This window comes from Equus przewalskii, chromosome 24, assembly GCF_037783145.1.
Source record: "Equus przewalskii isolate Varuska chromosome 24, EquPr2, whole genome shotgun sequence".
Lineage (NCBI taxonomy): Eukaryota > Metazoa > Chordata > Mammalia > Perissodactyla > Equidae > Equus > Equus przewalskii.
Genome location: NC_091854.1, coordinates 12,558,158 through 12,580,380, shown reverse-complemented (window position 1 = coordinate 12,580,380; position 22,223 = coordinate 12,558,158). Strand labels below are relative to the sequence as shown.

General features: G+C 42.2%; 1 protein-coding gene and 2 long non-coding RNA genes across 3 annotated transcripts in view; 1 reads left to right on the top strand and 2 right to left on the bottom strand.

Annotated features, from left to right (window-relative positions):
- The first annotated feature begins 4,634 nt into the window (after positions 1-4,634).
- CLCA4 (chloride channel accessory 4) overlaps positions 4,635-22,223 on the top strand; it is a 36,201-nt gene continuing 18,612 nt past the window's right edge. The window contains exons 1-4 of the mRNA XM_008529705.2: positions 4,635-4,911; positions 16,745-16,885; positions 17,027-17,174; positions 21,296-21,404. Coding sequence (XP_008527927.2) covers positions 4,753-4,911; positions 16,745-16,885; positions 17,027-17,174; positions 21,296-21,404 — 557 coding nt within the window. The 5' untranslated portion in view covers positions 4,635-4,752. The remainder of the gene's footprint in view (positions 4,912-16,744; positions 16,886-17,026; positions 17,175-21,295; positions 21,405-22,223) is intronic.
- LOC139073307 (uncharacterized) lies at positions 5,726-10,131 on the bottom strand. The gene is made up of 2 exons (XR_546434.2): positions 7,554-10,131; positions 5,726-6,084 (listed from the first exon to the last, which is right to left on the bottom strand). It is a non-coding gene; the product is annotated as an uncharacterized lncRNA (long non-coding RNA).
- The window catches only part of LOC103557274 (uncharacterized), a 101,479-nt gene continuing 92,150 nt past the window's right edge, over positions 12,895-22,223 (bottom strand). Inside the window, exon 3 of the long non-coding RNA XR_011532421.1 lies at positions 12,895-13,251. This is a non-coding gene — a long non-coding RNA (uncharacterized lncRNA). The remainder of the gene's footprint in view (positions 13,252-22,223) is intronic.

The window sequence follows — 22,223 nt, the reverse complement described above, 5'->3', positions numbered from 1 at the left end:
GATAAAACATTATAATCCTATCCATTCTTTAAGACTCAGCTGAAATGGCAATCCCTAACTCCATCTCTAGCCCTGACTCAGAATTCCTTGCTCTTTCCTCATTGCTGTCATACATTTTTATTACAGCATTTATCAGATTGTATTATAGGTCTTCATAGGTCAGTCTCCTTCACTAAACTGTGGATTCCTTTTTTATCTTTTGAACTTATCACAAAGCATATACTCCATAAATATTCAAAGGATCAGTCTAAAGACTATGTGACATGTTATACACTATGCTTTGTCAAAACAAGATTTGTTATTCTCCACAATTACAGAAATCTAAATCTTCTGGATCAGGTAAAGAAAATTGTACAATATGTGAGGATTTGATTTGTGGGATTTTCATCTGTTGTTTGTAGAACTCTTCCACAGATGGAGGGCTTAACCTACTATGAGTTGGCTTCCTTATCAGGGGAAATGATGTGTCCTTGAGGAGTACGGCATAGGGGTTATGAATATGGCTTGGGAGTCAGACCAGGGTTTCAGCTTGCTTCTGACACTACTGGCTGTGTGACTTTGAGGAAGTTATCAAGGCTCAGTTTTCTCAACAGTAAAATCAGAAATGGTGTCTACTCATAGGGTTGTTGTGTGGATTAAATGAGTTAATAGATTTAAAGAATGTCACATAGAGCTTGGCATATATTAAGTGCTTAATAAATATGATTATTTGAGAATTTAAAATATGACACCCTATCTTAGGCTGGATTCCAGAAGCAGACCCTAAGACAAGGATTTGTGTACGAGTAATTTACCAAGGAAGTTCTCAAGGAGAAAAGGTAAGGGAGGAGGGGAAGCAGGACAGGGAAAATGGAGTCAAGTGCGGTGTTGATTACAGGCAAACTCCCACAGAGGGGGCATCAGGCTGATCCCACAGGGATCTCGAGTGTGTAACTTACACCTCGGGACTTGTCTCAACACAAAGCAAAGGCACAGAGATTTCATATCCCTGCATCTGTCAGTCATTGGCTAAGGACAACCTGGGAGGATGGAAGCACCCCCTAGCTCTCTGTACAAATGGGCAAAGCAGTTCCAGTAGCCTGTGAGCCATCCTTCAGAGAAGAGTTGCTGGTGTGGGCCATTGGAAGCAAAAGCACCCTGACACACGGAGAAGGAGCATACAGGAAGAGTAGAAGGGATATGAGGGGATTGGGGCAGAGCACCAAGAATGTCCACTACCAAGGTGTAACCAACCAGGCAAAATACAGCTGCCCACAGCAGGATATAGAGACAGACACAGGTTCAAATCCTATGTCCTCCCTTCTCCAGACAATGTGAACTTGAACAATTTACCTAACATCTCTGGTCTCTTTTTCACCATTTGTAGAAGGAGGATGAGAATACCTATCTCAAAGAGTGATTACGAAAACTAAATGAGTTAAAGCAAAGTAACAATCAGAATATCTGACATGAGCCTCAGTAAAATAAGTTCTCCCTAATCCTTATAGGACTATCTATATTCATGAAGAATGGATTATAGAGATCACTGTGAATAGATGAATTTGTAAGTACTTGCCCCTGGCCCAAAATTTTTTTGGACAAACTTTCTGTCTAAAGCAAAAAGGACACTAAGTAGGAAAAGGGCCAAAAAGAATCCCTTAATGGTGGGATGTCCTGAGAACATACAAGGACATGTGAATTTCACATTGTTCCCTATTTAATGGATTGGGCTTTAAAATGACAAAAAGGAAAACAGCAAAAAAAAAAGCATTTTCTTTTCAGAGTATGGAATCCATTTGGCAATAGCCATAGGAGTCAGACAGATCATCAATTTTGGCTATATCATTGGTGAAATGGGACTAATAAATATGACTGGACCTGAAGCCATAACTGGGATTTCTAATGCTTCTCTCCAAGTCTAGAAGTCAGAAACATACTCCCTTCACCATCCCCGAAAGGTAGTCTGCAAAGCAGATATTCTTCTGCCTCAGTACAGAGAGAAGTAGAACCTCACACAAATTGGACACTAGCAGCAGGGAAAGAGAGACTGCTTTCCAGACCTCCCTCTGGAAGGCAGGACAGGACCCTGACCTATGTATGCTTAGTGCAAGGAATCTAGCACAGGACACACACACTGTGGACAGAGATCCAAATGAGAAGGAGAAGAAACTAAGTCTCACATGATGAATTCCAACCTACTTATACTCAAGATTCTGTGTTCACAGTGAATAACTCGTAATAATAGAAATTCAGTTGCCTTCACAAAATTACATAAGGGTAACTCAGTCTTGCAATTCAAAATGATGTTCTTTTGATTTTTTTAAATGAAAAATTTACAGATACCATTCCTTCCAGGAAATCAACCCGGACAAGACTGCCTAAGATGTATTTGATAACACCCAGGGCCACCCATTCCAGGTAATCACAGTCCTGCTGGGGTTGCCAGTGTAACAGCTCCATTCTGTATCTTGAAAAACATATTAATTCTATGAATGTACAATTATCCCATTATGTACTTGAGGGCTGGAAGGAGGGTGTGGGATGCAGCCTAAAAAGACAGAGTGTGGGCACATATGATAAAGCCTCTATCTTGGGGATGCTGCTTGTTCGGAATGCAACATAGGTGTTCTCCTTCTGGACTCAATTTAAAAATATTTTCTGCTGTTGTATTTTCAACTCTCTTTTGGGTTTTTTGAGTCCTGGCTCCTTTTGCTTTAGGAGTAGAATTCTTGATTCATCATCACAACTCCTAACCTGACCCCCTTTTTCCTTTTTTTAGAAAGATTCTTATTATATTACCTATAAAATGATATTGCTTTATTGTAGAGTGATTAAATTCATGGGCTTGGGGTAAGAACGTTGGGTTCAGAGCCTGACTCTGACGTTTACTAACCATGTGATCTTGACAAGTTACTGAAACTGTGTGCCTCAGTTTCCCCCATGCATAAAATGAAGATAATATTCAATCTTATCGTAGAGAATTGCAGTGAGGGTTAAATGAGAGAATTTCTGCCCTGGTAAGCACTTAGTAAATGTTAACTATTAATATTACTCACTGTGCCTCACTATCCAGCACATACTAGACTTTTTTTAATTTTTAAAACATTTTATGCTGACCATTTTCAAACATAAATAAAAATAGAATAATAGAACAAACTCCCACATACCTATTACCTAGATTGAATAATTGTTAATATTTTGCTAAATTTCCTTTTTTTAGATAAGGCAACATTGGTTTATAACATTATATTGATTTCAGGTATATAACATTATAATTTCACATTGGTATATACTACAATATGCTCACCACCAAAAGTCTAGTTTCCACCCACCACTATACAATCAATCCCCTTTACCAATTTTGCCCTCTCTGCACCCCACTTCCCCTCTGGTAACCACCAATCTGTTGTCTGCTTATATGAGTTTATTTTGATTTTGTTTTCTTTGTTTGTTCCTTTTGTTTTGTTTTTTATATTTCACATAGGAGTGATATCATATAGTATTTGTCCTTCTCTGTCTGACTTATTTCACTCAGCATAATACCTTCAACATCCATGTTGTCACAAAGGCAAGATTTCACCTTTTTTATGGAGAGTAGTATTCCATTGTATCAGAAGATTTGAACATATATTTTTCCAAAGAAGACATATAGATGACCAACAGGCATATGAAAAGATGTTAAACATCACTAATTATTAGGGAAATCCAAATCAAAACCACAATGAGATAGCACCTCATGCCACTTAAATGGTTATTAGGAAAAAAGCAAGAAACAACCAGTGTTGGAGAGGATATGAAGAAAAGGGAACCCTCATACACTGTTAGTGGAAATATAAATTAGTGCAGCCACTTTAGAAAACAGTATGGACATTCCTCAAAAGATTAAAAATAGAACTACCATTTGATCCAGCTACTCCACTTCTGGGTATTTATCTGAAGAATACAAAAACTCTGAGAAGATATACCCCTATGTTCACTGCAGCATTATTTACAATAGCTAAGATAAAGAAACAACCTAAGTTCCCTACAGTGGATAAAAGGATAAAGAAAATGTGGTGTGTGTGTGTGTGTGTGTGTGTGTATATACATATATAGTCAATGGAATACTATGCCAGGCTTTTTTTAATATATTTGGTTAAACACAAATTCTATTCATTCTTTACTGAACAGGATCTTTTAAAAATTTACTCCAGTAACTTTATCTGAGCTTACTTAATTTAACGAAGTCTTGAAAATTTCTAATTTAGATCTCAAAGCCATCTTACTTAATTTGGTGTTATTTATATTTAATAATCTTACATCCTTTTCCATTGTTTATGCCCTTGGTAAATAAACTAAATAATAATTAAATCACTGTGAAACTGAGTAACAATATAAGCATTATTGTTTCTACTCATTTCATTACAAAATCTTTTTAATTTTTACATTGCACTCTGCAGAAAATACAAAGTATATATCTGCATTTAGGAAATTAACCATAATTAGAAAGTATAGAAAATATGTCACAAGAGGAATATCTGCAATGTATTTTAAATAAAAATGTCTAATCTCTCCTATGTTTCTGATCACTTTTACAGTAACATACAATAAAATTATATGTAAACTGAGATCAAATATTTTCCCACATATGTAACACTGACCTTTATACAATCAACATCAAATAATCAGCTGATAATGTTTAGGAGAGTACAAATATATGCAGAGAGAGAAAGTGAAAGAAAAGCCTCTTGAAAAAACCAGCCAGCCTTGGAGCCAGGACAATTCAGAGCAACAATGGGGTTATTCAGAAGTGTGGTTTTTCTCTTAGTCCTCCACCTTCTGCAGGGGTCCGATACTTCCCTCATTCAGCTGAACAACAATGGCTACGAAGGTGTCATCATTGCTATAGACCCTGCTGTGCCAGAAGACGGAAAAATAATAGAACAGATAAAGGTAAGGAAGAGATAATATTTCTCTATATAAATTGTGGAGTAGAAAAAAAGTTAGCAGTTAATAATTATTATGGAAAGTTGTGAATGGTCCAGAAAGTTTAAAAGCAGCGTGGTGCAGTGAAGACAATGCTAGAATGTCAGTGGGAATTGCAGGTTCTAGAAGAGGTTCTACCCTCTCTCACCATAAGACCCAAGACAGGGAACAGGGCCTCCCTGATCCTCAGTGTCTTTATCAGTAAATAAGCAGTTGGACTTGTCCATTTTTAAGCAATGATTTATTGAATGTTTATAGTATGTCAGAGGGAGACAAGAGTGAATAAAAAGCCCCTGCCCTCGTGCAGTGTACACTCTTTTCAGCCGCTGTAGATAATAGAAACATGTAACTGTGTAGCAGATCAGACAGTAGTAAGTTGCTGTGGAGTAAAATAAATCAGCCAAGGGGGATAGGGAGCGTTGGTGGGGCTGGGGTAGGGGAGAATGTGGGTTACTGTTTATGTCGGGTACTCAGGGAAGGCCTCACTGTTGCTGTGACATCTGAGCAGAGACCTGAGATGAGTGAGGGAAGAGCCCACTGAAAACTCTGGGGAGGGACCGGCAGGCGCAGAGGCATGGAGGTGAGAGCATGCTTGATGCAACCAAGGACACAACTGTGAATGAGCAGGAGGAAGGGCAGAGTTGGCTGAAGTGGAGAGGTGGCAGGGCCCAGAGCACTGGAAAGACTTTTGGGGTTTTTACTCAGAGTGCCATGGGAATGTAACCAAAAGTTCTGTCTCTGAACCCGATGCCAAACCAAATAACGAGAACAGAGTCTTGAGTGGAAGAGGAAAGTTTTTTACTATGCCAGGCACAGGGAGCAAAGCAAGGGCTCATGCCTCAAAAATTGCTAGCTCCCCGATGAGGAATGGGTAGGGATTTTTATTTGGGGTTTTGGGTAGGGGAGGGGGCGCGTGGAGCTTGTGCAGCTGGGTGCTTTCCCACCAGCCTGCATTGGGCCTTGAGAGGCTGCTTGCAGCGAGGCAGGGGGGGATGGTGAGATAGGAGGATGGCAGGTGGGCGTCCTTCGCCTTTGTCTTGTCTTCCTTTTTGAGGGGGGTTAGAGCGCCAGGACTGAGGAGTTGAGGTCTGGGAAGCCTCCGCTCCTTGATATTCTTGAGACAGCAGCTTTCCTGGCAAACTTCAAGGACACATGATTAGCCAAACTTTAGTGTGCCTCCAACTCCAGGCCACCTGGGCTTTTAACAATGTGTAACTCCCATTTAGTTGTAAAGCTCAAAGAGTCAAAGTTTAAAGAAACAGGTATTTACATGTGAGTGGAGCTAGAGAAGCAGGAAAGGGGGTGGTGGGTTTTAGTTTTAACCCCACGTATGCTGGGTTCAATGTGGGGAACTGATATCAGGGCTGATGTTAAGAGCCTGTAACATATTCCCCACTGTCATGTCTTGCTTTCCATTTCTATGGAAAAGGGGCGTCGTCATCATCTAGCTGCTTCCTGCTGTATTGGGGCGATGCTAGGGGGTCCTTGAGATGGAAAGCTTGAACATGCTTTTGCTAGTTTTTTCTGTGGGTGGTTAGTGTTCCGGTTGCAGTCCTGCAAATACCGGAAATACAACAGAAAAGGAACTTAAACATAATGTCTATCCCAGCCATCAATAGAAGTATAGATAAACCAAAATGTAAAATGCCAGATAATGCAGACTGGATTTTTTTCGGTATCCAGGAAAATAAGCTTGAAAACCAGTCACCCATATCTGTTTTTCTTCCATCTAGGATGGAAGCATGATGATCTAATGTTTGTTGGAACCAGGTAGCCTGTTGTCTGATCTTTTCAGTACTAGTCTCTACTTGTGATGAAGTGTTAACGTATGTGCAACAACAGGTGTTAGCTATGGCACGAATTCCACCTTGTTCAGCTAGAATATAGTCCAAAGCCAGATGATTATCTAATACAACTTTTGCTAAAGAGTCGAGAGAGGTTTGTACATTGAGCAGGGACTTGGCAGTTTCATTTGCTGTGATTGTTAGGGTCCGAATAGATTGCGGAGCACAGGTTGATGGGCTGCGACTCCCCACCTGGGCAATAGAGTGTACCCATAGAAATATTCATCTCCATCAGGAACGTTTCCCTGCAAGTCTCAGGTAACTCAGGTATATAATTTTAAGGAACTTGCCCAACGTTTTGATGCACTTAGGTTGTGAAGCGTAAAAGGAGTCACCAGATTCCCAAGGAGGCACTGAGTGAGAAAAGTGAAATTGCGGAGGCACTCCATAGCCCAAGGGTAATTACTGATTTTGCAAACAAAAGCATGTCTGTGAGGGGCACAAAAGACCTTACTTTCACCTTCATTGTGAGTATAGTAACCTGCAGAGCAATTAGTATAGGAATAGTAACCAACTTTGAAGTTTCATCCAGGGTTGCTCTAGAAATGAATAGTCAATTATAGCCTTAATTCCTTCCCCAGGGTATCTGGTGGGCCTCTGGGAACACATGGGGAGTTGCCCCAAAGGCGGAGGCGGTGTCATTTCAAAGTATTCAGGTATCCGCTGGGCTCCCTGGGTCCAATATACCACAGTACTAGGGGAGAGAGGAAGTGTAAGACAGGCGATGGTAGAAGAGCTCGTAAGGGGGAGGTGACTAATGCACACCTGGTACATGAAGGTGAGTGCTCTAAGATCTCGTGTAGGGACCCAGTCTCCGTCGGGAACCTGAGCAAAGTCTGATACGGGATGTACCAGGAGGTCCCCATGATCCAGAGTGGACTGAGCTCGGGGAAGGCAAATCCAGCAGTCCACTGCTTGTGTTGCATTAGTAATGGTCTGTGCAATTCACACTAAGGAGTTATCCAGCCAGGCTGCAACTAGAAAATGCAAGGAATAGAAATGAATTAGCAACATGAAGCATCTCATGATTGTTTCCTAAAGAGCAACTTAAGACCCTCCAGCGGTTTACTTTCCCACTTAGCAGGAGAAGACGTTTGTGGCTGGAAATTATCTGGACATTTCTTTACTCGAGTGTGGTGGACCCACGGTTTTACACCTGCCAATTTAAGGGATGTATGGGTGGTTAACAACACATCATAGGGCCCTCTCCATTTTTTTTCAAGTTGTTGTTCTGGCCCTTGTTCCTTCCACGCCTTCAGAAGTACTTTGTCTCCTGGCTGGAATGGATGTAGCGAAGTTTCAAGACGGGGAGGAGACCTGGAGGAGATAAATTCATGCATAGTAGTTAATATTTGACCCAGATGCTGTACATACTGCTTTAATCTAATTTCCGTAATTGCATGGGGGTCCTCCCCTTTTCCCCATGGAGCTAGGAAGGGTCTCCCATATATTATTTCATAGGGGCTTAATCCAAGTCCACTTCTAGGGGCCACTCTGATACGGAAGAGGGCAATTGGTAGCACCTTGTCCCACTTTAGATGGGCTTCTTGACAGAGTTTGGCAATTGTCTTCTTTAGAGTGTGATTCATCTTTTCCATTTGTCCTGTGGATTGTGGTCTCCACGAGGCATGCAGCTTCTATTTGATCCCAAGAACCTTACTTACTGGTTGTGTTGCTTCAGCCACAAAGGCAGGTCCGTTATCACTCTGGATGCTAGATGGCAATCCAAACCTAGGGACAATCTCTTTCAGCAAACATTTGGCTACCTCGGTGGCTTTCTCAGTTCTGGTGGGGAATGTTTCTATCCATCCTGAAAGTGTCTACAAATACTAACAAGTATTTGAAATTCCCGGTTGTCTTAGGCATTTGTGTAAAGTCTACTTGCCAATCCTCACACGGTTGTTCCCCAGAATATTGAGTTCCCTTTCTCAAGGGTTGCCTTTCTGTGTTTGGGTTGTGTCTGGCACAGACTGGGCAAGAGGAGGAGGCCTTTCGAGCCAGCTGATGTAGCTTAGGCCCCCTGAGGTGAGGTCGTAAGAGGTCCACTAAGGCATCTCTTCCATAATGAGTGCATTCATGCAAGCATTTTATTAAGGGCCACACCAGGGCCTCAGGGAGTAGAATGAGACCATGAGGATTTATTTTCCATTTGTGAGAAGGATCCCAATTATTAAACCCCCATTCTTGTGCCCTTTTCAAATCCTCCTCCATATCGGAGGGGTCACATTGACTTAAGTCCAATTGTGGGATGAGGGCCCCCAAATATTTAGGCCCTCTGGCATTTTCTTGGCAGCCTTCCCTGTCCCTCATGTACATATAGCTTGAATTCCTTTTTTAGATCTGGAAGGCCCAAGGCCGGTGCAGTCAACAACTTTTGCTTTAAAGCCTCAAATGCCTGTTGGCATTCTCCTGACCATACGAGGGGATGTGTTTCTTTTCCCTTCAAAGCATCATATAATGGTTTGGCTATCAATCCAAAATTGGGAATCCAGATCCAGCAAAACCCTACCATACCTAAGAATCCCCTTAACTGTCTTCGATTTTGAGGAGCTCTCACCCACAAAATCGCCTGTCGTCGGTCAGACATTATGTTGCGGGTGCCTTGGTTTATTTGAAAACCCAAATAGGCCACTTGTTGTTTACAGATCTGGGCCTTTGTGGGGGATACCTTGTAGCCACACCAGGCAAGGTGATTTAGCACTATAATGGTGTTGTTCAAGCAGTGCTGGTAACTAGGACTTGCTATCAGCAAATCATCAACATATTGCAGTAATGTTCCCTGATTGAGCTGGAGTCCCCTCAAGTCTTTTGCCAAAGTTTCATTAAACAGGGTAGGGGAGTTCTTAAACCCCTGAGGCAACACAGTCCAACAATGTTGGTTGGTGGCCCGTGTATCTGGGTCTTGCCACTTGAAGGCAAACAATAGCTGAGATTTCCTTTCCAGTGGAATGCAAAAAAAACATCCTTAAGGTCCAACACTGAAAACCAGCCGTATTCCCCTGGTACAGTAGTTAATAGTGTACAGGGGTTTGGTACTGTTGGATGTATATCCTGTACAATGTCATTAATGGCTCTTAAATCCTGCACAAACCGGTACTCATCTGAGTGTGGTTTCTTGACTGGTAAAATAGGCATGTTGTATGGTGATTGGCAGGGCCTTATCAGCCCATGCTGCAAAAATCTTTGCAAAACCGATTGGATACCTTTTAAGGCCTCTTTCTTCAGGGGATATTGTTTCTTTCTTGGACAAGAGGCTCCTTTTTTAAGTTCAATTTTTATTGGGCTGGCAGATCCAGCTCGTCCGGGCACCCCATCAGCCCAGACGGCTGGACTCACTCGTTCGTGGATCTCAGGCGGTATTGGGTGCTCTCCTTCTTCCATTCTTTCCAGGAGGGCTTGTAGTCTGAGTGCATTTTCCAGTGGCACCTGTAGGTGAAGCTGCTTCTTCTTGGGTGAAAAAGTTATCTGAGCATTCAGTTTACAAAGCAAATCTCATCCGAGGAGAGGAATGGGACAATCTGGTATATACAAAAAGCTGTGTTTTAACTTTTGTTCTCCCAAGCTGCATTCCAGCGGTTGTAGCATGGGTCTCTGCTGAGTTTCGCCTGTGACTCCAACAATGGTAATTGAGGAATTACTTAATGATGTCAATTGGCTGTTTAACACCGAATAAGTGGCACCAGTATCCCCTAGAAAATCAACCAATTGGGTCCCCACTGTCATTTGTGCCTGGGGCTCGTGGGGGACTATTGGAATGGGAGCTGCCAGCATGGCAAGGACACCCGGGCCCCGTCAATCATCATCTTCCTCCTCTAAGTCCTGGACTCGAGGGGTCATGGGCCTTCTTGGGGGAAGACATCTTTCCCCTTTGGTGTCTATTTCTAGCTTAGGGCATTCGTTTTTCCAGTGCCCTTTCTCCATGCACAGGCGCACTGATTTCTCTCTAACTTTCAGCGTCTTCTCCTCCTCAGTCTTGGATCCTCTTCCCCATTTCTCCATTTTAGGGAAGCTGCATAGAGCACTTTGACTGGCCTGGCTTTATGCTCCTCCCGAGCATTATAAACTTTAAAGGCAATTTCCACTAATTGACCAGGGCTCATGGCTATGGCCCCTTCAACCTTATTAAGCTTCCTCCTAATGTCTGGGGCACTCTGTCCAATAAAGGTCATGTTGACCATCCGAAGGTTTTCAGGGTCTTCTGGGTCTGAATCAGTATATTTTCTGTAGGCCTGACATATGCGTTCTAAAAACACTGCAGGATTTTCTCCTGTTTCTTTCCGGAGTTCCTGAATTTTGTTTAGGCTCCTTTGTTTGGGGACTCCTTTCTTAAGTCCAGCCAAGACACACCTTCGATAATGGCTTAATAGTGCATTCCCTGAATCCGTGTTTGGGTCCCAACTGGGCTCTGCTTGGGGAATGGTCACGTCAGGAGTGGGAGTTTGATTGGGATCCTCATCATGCAAATGCTGAGCCTCTTCCCTGATTTTTACCACTACAAGGAGCCGCTCATCGCCTGTAAGCATTATACTTAACAAAGATTGAATGTCTGCCCAAGTAGGGTGATGGGTAGAAAAAAATAGTTGTAAACAAATCTGTCATCTTTTGTGGGTCTTCCCGGTAGGACGGGTTCTGGTTTTTCCAATGTAGCAAATCAGAGGTTGAGAAAGGGGTATAAGTCCAATAGTAGGCGACCGGTTGCCCCTGACTGTTTGTCCCTAGAGGCAGCTGGCGCAGAGGGAATTGCCCTGCCCCCATTCCAGAAGACCCCTGGCCAAAAGGAGTACCCTGTCTAGAGGGGGAGACAGTTCCTGCTCCTGGTTCATTCCTAGGCTGATCTGTTGGAGACTCGGCCTCCACTACCACCTCTTCATCTGACATGGGCAGACACAAAGGGGGCAGTTGCCGTGGGGGTTCCCTCCCACTTCCCGCCGCCTGGGGTTGCGGTGGGGAGCGGGAGGCACCTGCCATTGGTGGTTGTGTCACAGTGAAATTAGGATTCAAAGGATTTAACACACTCGAGGCAGTTATGTCCTCATCAAGGTTTTCTCCTGGTGTCCGAACATCTTTGACTACCAGAGGTTTGGCTTTTCTTTGGACCATCAGCTTGGTCCCTGGCTGTTCACCTTCCTGATGATGCAACCGCATAAAAGCCTGCACGTACAGAATCTCATCCCACTTCCCAGATCTTTCACAGAACCACTCCAACTGCAATATAGTGTAATAATTTAAAGTTCCATTCAACGGCCATCTTTCCTCACTTTCCAAGACATACATTGGCCAGGCAGTGTTACAATAGAATACCATTTGATTTTTCTTCATTGGCTTATAACTATAGGTCTACCAGTCAGCCAATATTTTCCCCAAGGGGATCTTGGGTGGAACAGATATGGCGCCTCCCATGTTGACACTTTGAAAGAACAGACAGACAGACAGACAAAAACAAATACCAAACAAGCACGCTTTCCCAGAAACCCCCGGCCACAAACGGAAGCCAAAAACCAAAACCAAAACCCAAACCAAAGTGCTTCCAGTCCCAGCTTAGTCCGTGTCCTACACTCGGGGGCGCCCAACAAACGAAGATCGGCTGTGCAGAGCTTCCCAAACGAGCAAGGACAAGGGACCTCGGTTGTGCACACCCGGGGGACTTACCAAAGTTTGGCCGGGGCATCCAGACTCCAAACAAATGCACTTTCCTTTTCCTCAAGATAGTTTCCCTGGTAACCAGAGGTCCGAACAGTCGCCCTGGGAGGAGGTAGGAGGGAAGACTCCCAAAGCAAAATGGGCTTTGGCAGCTGCTGGAGCGGCCCCTCCAGCTGTCCCTGGCACTCTGCAGAGCCCGGCCAAGGGAGCAGACCTGGATTCGACCTGGAATGAAGTCCCACCAACTAAGCACCGGCCCTCGGCGATCTGGCCTCCCTGAGTCTTCCTCCAACCCTCTACTTTCCCTATTGGGGCAGGCATGGAGTACGACTCTGGAGCATCCTATCAAGCCAAGGGGGTCTCAGTGGGGGCCACCCACAGGTCCCATCTGGGTCGCCAAATTTGTAACCGAAAGTTCTGTCTCTGAACCCGATGCCAATCCAAATAACGAGAACAGAGTCTTGAGTGGAAGAGGAAAGTTTTTTACTATGCCAGGCACAGGGAGCAAAGCAAGGGCTCATGCCTCAAAAATTGCTAGCTCCCCGATGAGGAATAGGTAGGGATTTTTATTTGGGGTTTTGGGTAGGGGAGGGGGCGCGTGGAGCTTGTGCAGGTTGGTGTTTTCCCACCAGCCTGCGTTGGGCCTTGAGAGGCTGCTTGCAGCGAGGCGGGGGGATGGTGAGATAGGAGGATGGCAGGTGGGCGTCCTTCGCCTTTGTCTTGTCTTCCTTTTTGAGGGGGGTTAGAGCGCCAGAACTGAGGAGTTGAGGTCTGGGAAGCCTCCGCTCCTTGATATTCTTGAGACAGCAGCTTTCCTGGCAAACTTCAAGGACACATGATTAGCTAAACTTTAGTGTGCCTCCAACTCCAGGCCACCTGGGCTTTTCACAATTTGTAACTCCCATTTAGTGGTAAAGCTCAAAGAGTCCAAGTGTAAAGAAACAGGTACTTACATGTGAGTGGAGCTAGAGAAGCAGGAAAGGGGGTGGTGGGTTTTAGTTTTAACCCCACTTACGCTGGGTTCAATGTGGGGAACTGATATCAGGGCTGATGTTAAGAGTCTGTAACAGGAATCCATGAAAGGATTCTGAGCAGAGAAGGGGTGTGCTGTCTCCTGCATATTCGGGGATCACTCTGAAGGCAGTGTTGAGGAAACTCTGGAGAGAGTTTTCACTTCTGCTCATCCTATATAAGCTCTGTTGCAGCAGAGAGGTGCAGAAGGACACTGGGTAGGAAGCTGTCACAAGTCAGAAGTGATGGTGGCTAGCAACAGGGCTATTGTGGTAGAAATCATTAAAGAGGGTGATTCTGAGCATATTCGGAGGGTAGCATAGACGAATTTGCTGATGGTTTAGATGTGCGGGGGGTAGAGGTGGAAGGAGGGAAAGATAGAAGTCACAGAAGACTTCAAGGGTTTTGGCCTGAACACTTGTAAGGATGGAATTATCAGCAATTGAGAAGAGGAGAAAATTTGGCAGTTGAGAGATCAGCAGTTAGTTTTGAACATTTTGAATTTGAGATGCTTATTAGACACCCACGTGGATAGAGACAGGAATCAGAATTCAGGGGGAAAATCTGGGGGGAGATGAAAATTTGGGAGTCATCCATGTGTGGACGAGATTGGAAACCATGAGAATAAAGGAGTTCACTAGGAAGTGCAGATGGAGAAGAGAGAGTCTCCAGGACTGAACCAAGGACTCCGATTTCTACAGTTTCTTCCACCTCTCACATTCCATGTAAGAAAGAGATTGGTGTTACAGACATGTGAATTAGGTCCCCTGTCCCTGACATTTACTAATTCCTTAAATTCAATTCCTCCACTACTGTGTCCTTATGCTCACTGTTTTAGCCCTCTCATGGGTGTTATTATCCACCAGAAGTTGATGGGCATGACCTCAGTGGTGAACAGGTGATTCTGTGGCTACCATTTAGCACTCATTCTGTATAAACTCTGGCAGCATAGCAGGGTTCATTTATTGATACCTTTTGAATTCCAGGGGAAGATAAAGATTCCTTATACTGAAAGACACAGGCTTGAATAGCAGTTAATATAACTGATTCTGATTGACGGTTTCTTAGTGTTCAGGGACAGCCAATCAGATTCAAACTTTTCTGAACCTCTGAAATTAGTATTTGGAAGAATTATTTGTAGGGGAAAAAAATTTTGAAAAGATCCTCTCTTGAACACTACAAGTAAAAGATTGATTTTTAGTGGAAATGCCTAGATTACACAAAGTTTCCTGACAGTCTCTTAGCCCTCTACAAAGTCCTTGCATTTATATTATCAGGCAACCTTCAGAAATACTCTCATCCACATAATACACAGGAGAAAATTGATATTTGGAGATTAAATAATTTTCCCAACATTACATTAAATAGCACAATCAGAGCTGAGATCTAGCACAGGGACTTTGAAGGCTGACAGACCTGGGTTTGAGTTCTGGCTTGTATAAGATGATGAAAACCACTGTATTTTGCAACTGATGGACCAACTTCAGGACATAGCCTTACTGTTGGGATACTCTCTGACCATAATAAGATTTTTTTCTGAACTCACTGATAATGCATGATCTAAGATGTCACTTGTCATCTTTCCTTATTCCTTTTATTCATGTGTCTTTTTGGTTTGAGAGTCCTTATTTATGAAAACATTGAAGTCTTAATCTTCTTTGATCCAACTAGGATATTAGAAGAATACTGGGAAGGAATTTAGAAGGAATATTATAGGAATTCTGCTGAGAAAGACTGTGAGAACCCTTATTAGGCCCCTTAGTATATCCCAGGGTATCAGTCATGTGATATAGGGTCTGTGAAATCCCTCCATGAACTGAAAACATTCCATTAACCAAGGGAGTTGCACAGAGCCATGGAGACTACAAAGAAAATGGAATCCCTTGGAGTTGTACAATGTACAACACAACTGTATGCAGCAACACTATTTTCCAATCAGTAGCACAATTCAAACTACCACATATGCTTTCATATCGTAACCACAGAGAGAGCCATCACTTCAAGCAGAAGGTAACTGGTTGAGACCTAAATATCCCACAACAATAAAGGAGAGAGGCCTCCTTAGGGAACAGGTAGAGAATTCTTTCATCTGCTCTAGGCCAGTGATGAAGTAACCTCCCATCTAGATTAGGAGCTCTCTGAAGGCCTTTTCCTGACTCCTAGCCAGTCCTCTGGGCCTTCAGTTCTCTGTACTCTGGCTTCTGATTGATCCCATGGCTCTGAACCCAATCAGTTTGCTGATCTCCTCAGTACACTACAGTCAGCACACTGAACTCTCTTCAAGAACACAGGGCAGAGAGCTCTGGAACTCCTGAAATAGAACAGCTCTATGATGGGCTTATGTTAGGTCAGAAAGCACCCTGGAGGACTGGAGCCTGCCTTAAAGAAAACAACACTCTTGACTGGGACGTTGCCAGTGAGATGAAGAGGATGACACCGTCATCTAGCATCCAGGATCCCCCAAATATTCAGTGGGTTTGATCATCTACCATAGGACTTTTTCACCCATTTATTTCTCCCACTACATAGTAAGCTCTAGGGAAGGACTATTTCTCTTAATAATCGTTGCATCTTTGGATTCAGGATATGGAACAGTATAAGGTGATATTATTTTCAGCTTGTTGGCAGAGCAATAAGCTCTGCCTAGGATCAAAAAGCTCTGCCTCTCCTATGAATTTTCCGTCACCCCCACCTTCTAGGATCCCAACCCAGCTGCCTCTCCTGCGCAGTGGGAGTATAATGAAAATCCTCTCCTATGACCAGTCCCTACAGAATGTTCTCCTCAGCTTGCATCAGCTAAGGCTGTTCTCTACTACGACTTATAAACAATAATGACATCAACCGGTTTGTGACTGCCTATGTGTGGAGTACTATACAACTCATTTCATATTTATGCCAACCTTAAAGATAGATTGCAATACTCCATTTAAGAGATGAGGGAACTGGGCTTCAGAGCGTTACGTAAACTGGTGAAGCCCTATCAGCCAGAAAGTGCTGATGCCAGTATTGGAACCAAGCAGATGACGCTAAAGTCTATGCCTTTATCATTTTATACAATTTCTCTTAACACCAAACACGAGCATTTGCCTTTTGATGAAGGATTATGGAAGATTCAACCTTTAATGTGCAGAATGAAGCTATAATTTTGGACTGAGGTGGCCAAGTGAATTGTGAGGCAGAGCCCTTGCTCATTAGTAAGTTGCTTTTTCTATCCATTCTTAAGTTGGGAAATGCCTATGACGAACACTTGTTCATTTAGTCCACTGTCACTTCGCCATCCTCACATGTGCTTCCTTTAACAATAGGACATGGTGACTGCAGCTTCTACTTACCTGTTTGAAGCCACAGAAAAAAGGTTCTTTTTCAAAAATGTTTCAATATTAATTCCTGAAAATTGGAAGGAAAACTCTGAATATAAGAGGCCAAAACTTGAAAGCTATGAACACGTGAGTCAAAAAGTTTCTCTTAAAAATTGTAATTTTTGCTGCTCCTCAGTTTTACAGCAAACTGGTCGTTTCAGAGTTGTTCTGACTAAATGCTATCATTTCTATTTCTGATCTCTTAAAAATCTTTTTAAACATTCTCAGGCTGATGTTTTAGTTGCACCACCTACCCTCCCAGGTAGAGATGAACCATACACCAAACAGTTTACTGCCTGTGGAGAGAAAGGAGAATACATTCATCTCACCCCCGACTTTGTACTTGGAAAAAGTGAAAGTGAATATGGACCATCAGGTAGGAATTTTGGTTAAAACATATATTTTGCAATGCTTCCAACAAGCAGCTTTTTACCAAGCTTAAGTGTCCAAGCCTTGGAGTCAGAGTCCTGTGGTTCAAATCCTGACTCCCCTAATTATCAACTGTGTGTGACCTTGGACAAGTGACCTAGCCTCTCTGTGTCTACTTCCTGTAAAATGGTGAATAGAGGAGTTCCTACCCTACAAAATTATTGTGAACGTTAAATTACATAATCCATGTAACTACAGTCAGTACAGTGTCTACAGGAATTTGAACAAAGGGCAGCAATATTCAATGTTTTCCTTTGGCATACTTTTTATTTTTTTATTTTATTGTGAGGAAGATTGTCCCTGAGCTAACATCTGTTGCCAATCTTCCTCCTTTTTTTTCCTCCCCAAAGCCCCAGTACATAGTTGTATACCCTAGTTGTAAGTACTTCTAGTTCTTCCATGTGGGATGCTGCCACAGCATGGCTTGATGAGCCGTGTGTAGGTCCGCACCCAGGATCCGCACCAGCAAACCCCAAGCTGCCGAAGCAGAGTGCATGAACTTAACCACTACTCCACTGGGCTGGCCCCTGGCATACTTTTTAGATTTTAATTTTCCAGTTCTCCACAGTTGGATATTAATCAATCACGTGCTGCCTCCATGGAAGGCAGATGCCTGGCAAGCTGGAAAGAGCCAAGATACCAGTTCCTGGCCAAGAGAAAACACTCACAGGCTGTTAGTTCCTCATATTATATTCAACCTATTTGGCTGAACCACATGAACTTGTCTATAAGTGATCACTTTTATCTATAAAAATGACGTTTCCATCTAGCTCCATCTAAAAGTTAAGATCATTGGTTAAAATGAACTAAAGTATATTATTTTTCATATAAAATACAAATCATTGTTAAAGGAAGGCCCAATGAATACGTCACTACTCAGTGAAAACTTCCTGAATCTACATACTCCAGAATCTCCCTCTTCCATTGCCCTTTCAACGAGCATACATTAAGTTTCTTTGTCTCTGTCAAACACTAAGCCAGCCCTGGTCCTCATCATTACCTGGACCTGTTCCCAACCCTAGTCTTGAAAGCTATATCATACCATCCCATCCCAATCTTACTTCTCCCCAACATGTTCCTTTCCCCACTTGAGCTCTTTGTTCTACTTGGCACCTCTAATCCCTTGAGCCCTTGTAACTATACTTTCTTTCCTCCTTGGTATGTCCAGAAATTCAGTTCAATTACAAGTATAAACAGCTCAACTCCCTCACCACTCCTATCCTTACGTTCCATTCAGCTTGCCAAATCCTCTGTATTGAGTTTCTAGACACTTTCCTTTGGGTCCTGTTAACATGTTTCCAAGAAAACATACGTGAAAGAAAATACAAAACTAAGTGGTATCATTACAAAAACACATTTTCCAAGCTCAGGGAAGCACTCAAAGCTACTGAACAATATTTTTACTTCCCTCTTCTCAGCTCCCATATATTCCCTATAGCAGTTGTTCTAAGACTTCTACCACTTTTCTCAAGATCTCTAGTCACTCTTTTCAATCCCATCAATCAACAGGTGACTTGACCGAAAAAATAAAGGCCCCTATCTTCTTTCTCTCTACTTCCAAACTCAAGTCCACCTTCATGTCTCCCCACCTCCAGCTGTCTTAGGAGGATTTTCTCCAGTTTTTAAAGCCAAGGTTCCCACCTGAGCTCTTGTTATTTTTCCATACCCCCCACCTCAACCCAAGGCCATAACTGACAGTTTCACCCTTCCCTCTTAAACAGGTGTTTCTGCCCTAATGGGATCCATGAGTTTGTGAAAAAAAACTCACATTCTGCAAAACAATGCCCTAAAAACAATAAAGCTTTTGGGAAAATAAGATTAAAAAGACAGTCCCCAAATCCATACAATTTGTAATAGAAATGATAACAACAATAACAATAGGCACATGGGAAGATCATTTGGACCACCCAGGGGCAGCCCAGTGTGGTTGGATGCTGCCATCATTGTAGATATTAAAGGTACACAGACACACACACAGAGGAAATGCTTTGAGAAGTGAGAAGAGGGCTAGTGGGAACCGAGACAATGATGTAGATGGGGATGCAATTCTAAATCACAGTGGCTGCTTTTTTAAAAATAAAAATTGTAGAGATACAAGGTCTACATCATGATGATTTGATGTACATTTACATAGTGAGATGATTGCTAAAGTCAAGCTAATTAACATTTCATCTCCTCACATAGTTACCTTTGTGTGTATGTGTGGTGGGAGCTCTTGAAATCTACTCTCTTAGCAAATGGAGGTGTGCACTGGAGGTAAGATAACCTGCCACGAGCTGAGACGGAAGCACGTCTCTCTAAAAAGTGAGCCACTTGTGCAGGCAGTTTTAAATTTTCTTAAAAGTCATCAAACTCCTATTGTAGTAGCTGATATAAGGGTTTTTTCTTCCCATACTGAAGGTTATAATTCCACACTCAATAATTTGGATCCATTTGCCTAGGAAACCTTAAACCAGTGTTCTTAAAGGTTAACATGTAGGGAATAACTTAGGGATCTTGTAAATATGCAGATTCTGATTCAGTAATCTAGAGCAGGCCCAAGATTCTGCAGATCTTGTTAGTGCCCAGGTGATGCTGATGCTGCTGGTCCCAGGAACATATTTTGAGGCACAGAGATTTCAAGAAGAAACATGACTTTTTGGGGCAGGCTCTGTGGCTGAGTGGTTAAGGTCGCACACTCCACTTTGGAGGTCCAGGGTTTCGCAGGTTCAGATCCTGGGCGCGGACATGGCACCGCTCATCAGGCCATGCTGAGGCAGTGTCTCATATAGCACAAACAGAAGGACCTGCAACTAAAATATACAACTATGTACTGGGGGGCGTTGGGGAGAAGAAGAAGGAAAAAAAAGAAGATTGGCAACAGATGTTTGCTCAGGTGCCAATCTTTGGACAAAAAAAAAGAAACATGACTTTTGCATAATACTGACATTTAACCCTATTTTCAGATCTCATGAGTTAATTTGAGTTAGAGAAACACACATTGTAGCAGAACAGACTATATTTCCAACTATTTCTTCTCCATTTCTATTTCTTCCAATGTTTTTCCTAATATTGCTGGAACAAAAATTCTACTTGTTTCTTCTTCCTGTATTTCCAGCTTGGATTTACCTTTACTCTTCCATTTACTCTGAAATTCTTAGGAAAAAATTTTTTAAAATTCTGATTCCCTCTCTCTAAGCTTTCATAGTCAAGGACTATATCTTACTCATCTTTATATTTCCTGGTACCTACTATAGCACTGAATATATATAATTAATAATAATTGTTTTCATATAATTAATGCTTACATATGCTAGGGACTATAAATTAATCACTTCATTTAGACACCCATAAGATTATATATGGTCTTTAGCAGTGTTTTCCAATCTTTTTTTATTATCAACCACCTAAGGAGCATTTATATACACTTTTTAACTAATCGCACCCTCATGAAATTTCAATACCACAGATATGTCATATTTGTCTTTATGTTGTTGGTAGGAATGAATGTTGTAGAGCCAAAACCACAGTAATATCTAAGATTTTTTGCCCCCCAAGAACCAAGACCCAAAGTCCAGTCTCTTACACCATACTGTGTATATAATAAATGTTTTGTTGATTTAACATGTTGTAGAATAAAAAGTCAATATATTACACAATGTAACATAATAGAGTGCAATGTAATGTAATATACTTTTGTATAAACAAAAATATAAATGTTGCCAGCTATTTAAGCCTGAATATAATTTTTTTTTTTTTGAGAAAGATTAGCCCTGAGCTAACTGCTGCCAATCCTCCTCTTTTTGCTGAGGATGGCTGGCCCTGAGCTAACATCCATGCCCACATTCCTCTACTTTATATGTGGGACGCCTACCACAGCATGGCGTGCCAAGCAGTGCAATGTCTGCACGCGGGATCTGAACTGGCGAACCCTGGGCCCCCGAAGTGGAACGTGCACATTTAACCACTGCTCCACCGGGCCAGCCCCAATATAAATATTTTTTGATTGGAAAAAAGTTTCTTAAACTATCTGTGGGGCAGATTTTATCACTTGAATTATGATGACGTATTTGGAATATTTTCCCACAGGGAGATTGTTTGTCCACGAGTGGGCCCATCTCCGCTGGGGAGTGTTTGACGAGTACAACGAAGATGAGCCTTACTACAGCGCCACATCAAAAAAAATTGAAGCAACAAGGCATGACCATTTAAATTTTCTTAAATTACTTCAGGTGTAACTTCTTATTTTTCTTAGTTTGATTTTTTTCAAAAGCTAGTCATTCATTTTTGTCCCAATGCAGATAGTAGATGCTATATCACAAAACAGTGCTTTTCTGGTTTTATTTTACAAAGTATACCTTAAAGAACCTGGCTGTCCATTTAAGATAAACATCACTTCAAGGGCATTTGGTAGCAAATTTGGCATATTTTTATACCTCTCTACCACAGCTGCCAAAATTCATTCACACTGAAATTGTTCTCTGCAGAAATGGTTTTACTATATGAGAGGAAATCAAAATTATTTACACGATACCAGAATGAAAAAAAACGTTGGTTACAATTAGTGGCAAATATGCGCTGAGTAAGAAGTCAATCAGCTTCGAGGAGCCAAACAGAAATTTCCTGAGTTTATAAAGTTCACTTTAAAATTCCAATCTAACATCACACTTTATATAATAGACAATCCTCTTGGTTCTGAGATCAAGCGAAAAGAATGCTTTTTGGGGAATTGGTTTAAAACTAGGTACCATCAGCTTAATCAATATTAGATGACCTGATGGGGCTGGGAACTTATAAAAAATGTGCAAACTGAAAGATACAAGATTTCAGTGAAAGCCCTTCCTCGGCCCTATAGCCCAAGTTTAAAGACATGTATTTAAAGAATCTTACATTGATTACATTTGTTTATATCATATTCCCCCTAAATACCTAGTCTTTGCTATAGAACATTCATCATGGCTGTTAACATCACAGTCACTAAGTTGTGGGGCAATAGAAACATAGGCATATTTAGGAG